At 44.3% G+C, this 7,674-nt stretch overlaps 1 protein-coding gene across 1 annotated transcript in view; it reads right to left on the bottom strand.

Moving 5' to 3' along the window:
• Positions 1–4,610: 4,610 nt before the first annotated feature.
• Positions 4,611–7,674, bottom strand: part of LOC138437845 (antigen WC1.1-like) — a 55,766-nt gene continuing 52,702 nt past the window's right edge. Inside the window, exons 18-20 of the mRNA XM_069585811.1 lie at positions 7,245–7,337; positions 6,297–6,440; positions 4,611–4,879 (exon numbers count right to left, since the gene is read on the bottom strand). Coding sequence (XP_069441912.1) covers positions 4,734–4,879; positions 6,297–6,440; positions 7,245–7,337 — 383 coding nt within the window. The 3' untranslated portion in view covers positions 4,611–4,733. The remainder of the gene's footprint in view (positions 4,880–6,296; positions 6,441–7,244; positions 7,338–7,674) is intronic.

Genomic DNA, 7,674 nt, shown 5'->3' with positions numbered 1-7,674 from the left:
ATGTTACAGCTCTCAGACAGATCAGGGTTATAGCTCCGTGTCACAGCTCAGTTTTATTTAGAAAATAAAGGAAAATACATCTTCGAGGCATGAAGGCATGCCGACCCAAAAGACGTGAAGAGAAGAGAGAGAGAGAGTGACCAGGAGAAAGCAGAAGAGAAAGCAGGAGAGTGCAGGAGAGCATGGGAGAGAGGGAGAGAGGGAGTGAGAGAGAAAGGCAAGGAGGCAGAAAGGCAGAGAGACAGAGAAGGAGAGAGCCCTTTGGCTCCTCTTTTTAGGTGTTTTTTTCTCCTCTCCCTGGGCCTGCCCTGTGTAAATTGAGCTAGCCAGGAGTGCTGTTTGTTTTACCTGAGGTCTTCAGTCTGGTCCTCAGGCCTTCCTTTTTTTCTATTTTCCTGGGCTTTTCTCTTACTTGTCTTAGCCACTGCCATTCTGGACATCATAGTCATAGTCAACAAAAGAGTCTGAAATGCAGTACTTGGGTGCAATCTCAAAAACGACAGAATGATATCTGTTCATTTCCAAGGCAAACCATTCAATATCACAGTAATCCAAGTCTAAGCCCAGACCAGTAATGCTGAAGAAGCTGTAGTTGAACGGTTCTATGAAGACCTACAAGACTTGTTAGAACTAATACCCCAAAAAGATGTCCTTTTCATTATAGGGGACAGAAATGCAAAAGTAGGAAGTCAAGAAACACCTGGAGTAACAGGCAAATTTGGCCTTGCAGTACAGAATGAAGCAGGGTAAATGCTAACAAAGTTCTGCCAAGAGAACACACTGGTCATAGCAAACACCCTCTTCCAACAACACAAGATAAGACTCCGCACATGGACATCACCAGATGGTCAACACTGAAATCAGACTGATTATATCCTTTGCAGCCAAAGATGGAGAAGCTCTATACAGTCAACAAAAACAAGACTGGGAGCTTACTGTGGCTCAGATCATGGACTTCTTATTGCCAAATTCAGACTTATTGAAAAAAGTAGGGAAAACCACTAGACCATTCAGGTATGACCTAAATCAAATCCCTTATGATTATACAGTCAAAGTGAGAAATAGGTTTAAGGGACTAGATCTGATAGATAGAGTGTGAGATGAACTGGAAGTTCATGGACATTGGATGAAAGTCCAATGGATGGAAGTTCGTGACATTGTATAGGAGACAGGGAACAAAACCATCCCCAAGAAAAAGAAATGCAACAAAGCAAAATGGCAGTCTGAGGAGGCCTTACAAATAGCTGTGAAAAGAAGAGAAGCAAAAAGCAAGGGAGAAATTGAAAGATACACCCAGCTGAATATAGAGTTCCAAAGATTAGCAAGGAGAGATAAGAAAGACTTCCTCAGGGATCAATGCAAACAAATAAAGGAAAACAATAGAATGAGAAAGACTAGAGATCTGTTCAAGAAAATTAGAGACACCAAAGGAACATTTCATGCAAAGATGGGGTCAATAAAGGACAGAAATTGTATGGACCCAACAGAAGCAGAAAATATAAAGAAGTGAAAAGAATACACAGAAGAACTGTACAAAAAAGATCTTCATGACCCAGATAATCACAAAGGTGTGATCATTCTCACTCACCTAGAGCCAGACACCCTGGAATGTGAAGTCAGGTGGGCCTTAGGAAGCATCACTATGAACAAAACTAGTGGAGGTAATGGAATTCCAGTTGAGCTAATTCAAATTCTAAAAGATGATGGTGTGAAAGTGCTGCACTCGATATGTCAACAAATTTGGAAAACTCAGCAGTGGCCTTATGACTGGAAAAGGTCAGTTTTCATTCCAATCCCAAAGGAAGGTAATGCCAAAGAATGCTCAAACTACCACACAATTGCATGCATCTCACATGCTAGTAAAGTAATGTTCAAAATTCTCCAAGCCAGGATTCAGTAATATGTGAACTGTAAACTTCCAGGTGTTCAAGCTGGTTTTAGAAAAGGCAGAGGAACCAGAGATCAAATTGCCAACATCTTCTGGATCATTGAAAAAGCCTGAGAGTTCCAGAAAAACATCTATTTCTGCTTTATTGACTATGCCAAAGCCTTTGACTGTGTGGATCACAATCAACTGTGGAAAATTCTGAAAGATGGGAATACCAGACCACCTGACCTGCCACTTGAGAAACTTGTATGCAGGTCAGGAAGCAACAGTTAGAACTGAACATGGAACAACAGACTGGTTCCGAATAGGAAAAGGAGTACGTCAAGGCTGTATATTGTCACCCTGCTTATGTAAATTATATGCAGAGTACATCATGAGATACGCTGGACTGGATGAACCACAAGCTGGATTAAGATTGCTGAGAGAAATATCAATAACCTCAGATATGCAGATGACACCACCCTTATGGTAGAAAGTGAAGAGGAACTAAAAAGCCTCTTGATGAAAGTGAAAAGAAGAGAGTGAAAAAGTTGGCTTAAAGCTTAACATTCAGAAAGCAAAGATCATGGCATCCGGTCCCATCACTTTATGGCAAATAGATGGGGAAACAGTGGAAACGGTGGATGACTTTATTTTCTGGGCTCCAAAACCACTGAAGATGGTGATTGCAGCCATGAAATTAAAAGACGCTTGCTCCTGGAAGGAAAGTTATGACCAACCCAGACAGCATATTAAAAAGCAGAGACATTACTTTGCCAACAAAGGTCTGTCTAATCAAGGCTTGGTTTTTCCGGTAGTCACGTATGAATGTGAGAGTTGGACTGTAAAGAAAGCTGAGAACAGAATAATTGATGCTTTCAAACTGTGGCATTGGAGAAGACTCTTGAGAGTCCCTTGGACTGCAAGGAGATACAACCAGTCCATCCTAAAGCAGATCAGTCCTGGGTGTTCATTGGAGGGACTGATGTTGAAGCTGAAACTCCAATACTTTGGCCACCTGATGGGGAGAGCTGATTCATTTGAAAAGACCATGATGCTGGGAAAGTTTGAGAACAGGAGAAGGGAATAACTGAGCATGAGATGGTTGTATGGCATCAACAACACAATGGGCATGGGTTTGGGTGGACTGTGGGAGTTGGTGATGGACAGGCCTGGCGTGCTGTGGTTCATGGGGACACAAAGAGTCGGACACGACTGAGCAATTGAACTGATCTGAACTGATTCTGGACTCTTTTGTCTTATTCTAACTACCTAACAGATGTCATTTATTTCTTTCATGAAATGTCATTTATTTCATCAATTCTCAATGGTGAATGGCCATGTGAGCTGCACTGGGAGAAGTCCTGGGCATCTACCCATCCCCAGGCACAGCCTAGAACTATGAGGACTGAAGGCATGAGTGTAGGTCAGAGCCCTGGATTCCATGCAGGCCATCAACAAAGTAACTGGGTGGGTTCAGCTCACATCCAGGCCACCACTCTCAGGTCTTATGTTAGAACAGCAGCTTCTCCACATGTCCACAATGGAATGGGGGGTGGGTGGGTGGGTAAATGAAATCTTTACTTAGGAACTCTTGCATGACAGCTTTCTCTACCCTGAGGAATCACAGCAGGATCATGTTTATATTTTCAGTAGTAGCCAGATTAAGGCCATCTTGAAACAGCATGTTTTCAGAGAAGCCCATTAATCTTAAATTCTTCCTTTTAGAGTTTAATCATATCAGACTCCTCCATCCACATCTTTGAAACAAGTACCTAAATGTTCCTGATCATTATGTCTACATCACTTCTTCTAGATCCCATCTGGTTAGGTCTTTCTTGCTCTCTTGTCCAACCTGGATGCAGGGTATGGGTGAGCACCAATATGCCCTCCATCAACTTGAAGAGATATGTAAGCTGATATTATTCACTTAGAAGGAGAGATAACTGGAGAGACAAGAAATAGCAGCATCCAGAAGAAATAGTAGGAAGTGATGGAGAGGAAAGAATGGAAAAAACATTTCTTGCCATATCAATAAACAAGAAATGTCACAGCCATCAATGATTTCTGGCCTCCAAATGTAAGTGAGGGCTCCCAAAACTTTGATCCGGGGGATGCTGCCACCCACCATGGTGATTGCTGAGGAGCTGGGGAATGCAAGAAGCAGCCATCTGCCACTCACTCCTTAAGGTGAACAAAGAAACAGGGTTGGCCCCAGATAGCTGAGCTGCATATGAAAGAATTGCATTCAGTGAGTCCAGAGGCTTGCATCTTCCCATACATAGAACGCTACATTCCTTAACTTGGTACCTGATCTTTGATCTTCAGACTGCCTGCTCCTTTTGTTGCAAACTCATGTATAGCCTGCTTTCCCCTCTTGCCTTTTTGGAGCAGTTTACTCAGAGTTACTGAGATGCTGCCTCCAGGGCCTGGAGTCCTAAACATTCCCACCAAATAAAATAAAACTACTTTCAGGTTCTGACTATAGTTTTTGGTTGAGAAGTTCATCTTGCTAGGAAGGAGGGTGTGAATGTGGACTTAGTTTAGACTCTTTTTCTAAGTAAGAGTGACACGGAGAATTTGTGATCCAGGCAAAGTCATGACCTCATTAGCCTTTGAAGGAGGTGAGAAAACAGGTCAGTGCACTCATCGTGTATTTCCTTTGAGGAAAATGGTGTTTGAGGACCAATCATCTAAAAGCATCTGACATGGAACTTGCTAAATTACCAACAAAGCAAAAAAGTTACTTGATTCAGAATATTTCATTTTGAGCAATTTTCATGTAACACAATTACAGGTCAGCATTACTGTATTGAAATACGGGCAATTGGAATATCTGAAGCTTCATCTCATATTTAATACACCATCACGAGAAAATCACTGAGGATGTTCCCAGGACACTGAGTTCAACATCATCGTACCCAGGGTCCCCTTTCTCCCCCTGGAGCAGCCAGGGGCTCTCTTCTCCTTCCCCAGGGTTAGCTTCCTCTCTAGAGACGTTTAGAAAAGAGTCTGAAAGAGGAAAGAGAAATATGATTAGAACTGAGACAAGGGGACCAGACAGTGTGGTGGAAGCGAGTTAAGCGTGTGGTGACGACAAAGCATCCCTGGGACCCAGGTGTGGGCAGGAAGCTCAGGCTATTCCGCATCAGTTACAGTGACGATGGATCCCGGCTGTCCTCTCAGATCCAGTCCATGTGGTTTCTGGGGCCTCAATTCACGTGGAAATCCTGCATCACAGGAGACCTGTGCTCACACAGGAGCTCTGGGAAGACCTGCCTCCGAGCTACACAATCAGCAAGGAGATGCCCAAGAATGGTAAGGATCATAACAATGAATTTAAATGTTCTCCTCTCACAACAGACAGATGTGAAATCACAATGAGAGGGAGAGTGGAGAAGGGAAAACCTGTGTTCCTCAATCACAAACCAGTTCTGCTCTTAGTTGACTTGACTCCTGTTCCCAAATGTCCACAAATACTATAACAGAGCCACAGAGGCCCCTCCCCAGGGACCACATGGGCCCTCAGATGGGGAGAAATGTTTTTCTCCAGAGAATGAGTGTCTTCTCTCAGCTACTGAAACGTCTGGAGCAAATTAGACTTCAGCTGACCTCAAACTCTGAGTCCATGACCCACCAAATTGGCTTAATGTTAAGGCCACTGTGTATCATAGATTTGTACCTGTTAGTGCTGACATATAAACAGAGCTCATCTTAGATTATCAGAATGCCTCACAAATTCAATACTGCAGTACATTTTTTAAAATCTCTAGCTACCTTTCATGTATAAGACAGCACAGAGGTGTTATCAAAACACTTGTTCTATTTTGGATATTGTACATATGCTCAATTAATCTATGTTTTCTTTTCCTTTTGGCCACTGAGCAATGCTTGTGGGATCTTTGTTGCTTGACCAGGGATTGAACTCAGGTCCCAGCAGTGAAAGTGTAGAGTCCTAACCACTGATTTGTCAGGAAATGTCCTAATCTGTAATTTCTAATGCAAGCATATCACATAATTTATGTTGTAGTATGGAGACATAAATGCCAAAAATAGAGTGATTACTCACTCCCAAGGAGTATGACACCATTAAAGGCAGCATATGGTTGAGAAGTGAAGTGTTAGTCACTCAGTCATGTCCAACTCTTTGTGACCTTATGGACTACAGCCCACCAGGTTCCTCTGTCGATGGGGTTCTCCAGGTAAGAATACTGGAGTGGGTTGCCATTCCCTTCTCCAAGGGATCTTCTCATCTGGTGATCAAACCAAGGTTTCCTGCACTGAAGGCAGATTCTTTACCATCTGAGCCATCGAATGCATGAGATTACCCTAAAGCAAAACTCTAGAGAAGCTGGGAATTGAGAAGCTCAAATTCACCCTTTCCAGGACAGAAAGAAAAGATTGCAGGAGATCAGCTAACACCACTCACCTGTCGGAGAGGACCTGATCCCATCTTCCTTCTCTAGGAGCACTTCCTCTTCCCTCCTCTGTGAAGCAGGAGGAACCCCAAGCACTGGTACCTCTTCAGCATCGTCGTAATCCTCACCAGGGGCATCAGTCCTCTGATCTGGGGCTTCCAAGGGCAGAGCAGGGGTCAGATGATACCAAAGTAAGTGGGTTGGTCTGGGAAATGACTAAGATCTCTTTTGACCCAGAGTTTCTGAGCTGCTAAATAGAGGCACATTGTTTCGAAAGATTTTTTTTTTCTCTAAGATCATGTTTCAGTTTGAAGTGTCCATAAACCAAAACATGATTTTACACATCTTTCTCAAAGCAACTTATTTACCATTGAGCATTACTAAACTATTACTAAACTATTTTGATAAATTGTGCTTTACAGATGTTATTTTAAAAAACATTGTGTGCCTGTTGTGATTCTGGACACAGAGAGCCCAGCCCCAATGTGAGACATCACAGAACGGCCAGAGAAGGGGAAGGACGGACCCCATCTGGACACAAGAGATGACTCTGGTCCATCAGATGAAGACTGTTCCCCTTGCATCTCGTCTCCATGAAGGAAACTCTCCTTCCCAAATCCCAGCTGAGGCGGATCCACCTCTATTACCTCGAGCAGACCTGAAGTCATTGTTGTCCTCACCATCTGACAGGAAGGCTAATGTGGAGACAAACATCACAGAACACACAGAATGACCCTCCCCACACTCACGGGACCTGTGTTAAGGCTGGGAAGGGACAGACCTGGCCCCTGCAGTGTAGCCGGGGGGGTTTTAGGGCTCTGAGAAGCCATCCTACGACTTTATACGTGCTTCCTCTGTGAGAGTGGGGCATGCGTTGGGTCTGAAGACACTGAGAAGACCCTCACAGCCAGTGGGTGGTGACAACCAAAGGTCCCAGGAGGGCAGACAGAGACACCCACCTGGGATGCCCAGAAGACCCTCCTTCTGAGTCACAAGGTAATCGAGCTCCTCATACACAGCTTCAGCAAGAGCATCTTCATAGCTGGATAAGGCTGAGAGATCCCCTAGAAGGTCAGAGAAGCCGCCCCAGACACCCCAATCCAGCCAGCCCATCTTCATCTCCCAGTGCTCACATGGGGCTTGCCAAGGCCTCGGCTTAACCTCCCACCCCATGCCCCGTGTCAGCACCTTCTCCCCTGTCTGACCCGAATCCACAGCTCAGCCCTGACTCTATTTGGTCTCATAGGAGAGGCCATGGCTTATGAGAGTTCACACCCCAGTCCTAAGAACCTCTGTATACTCAGCCCTAAGAGTTTATCACAGAGCACATGGAGTTCTGCAACTCAGAACAGAGACCTGGCCCAGGTTCCCCTCCTCACACCTGCCCCA

This window comes from Ovis canadensis, chromosome 3 (assembly GCF_042477335.2).
Source record: "Ovis canadensis isolate MfBH-ARS-UI-01 breed Bighorn chromosome 3, ARS-UI_OviCan_v2, whole genome shotgun sequence".
Taxonomy (NCBI): domain Eukaryota; kingdom Metazoa; phylum Chordata; class Mammalia; order Artiodactyla; family Bovidae; genus Ovis; species Ovis canadensis.
This window is presented reverse-complemented; position numbering and strand designations above follow the sequence as displayed.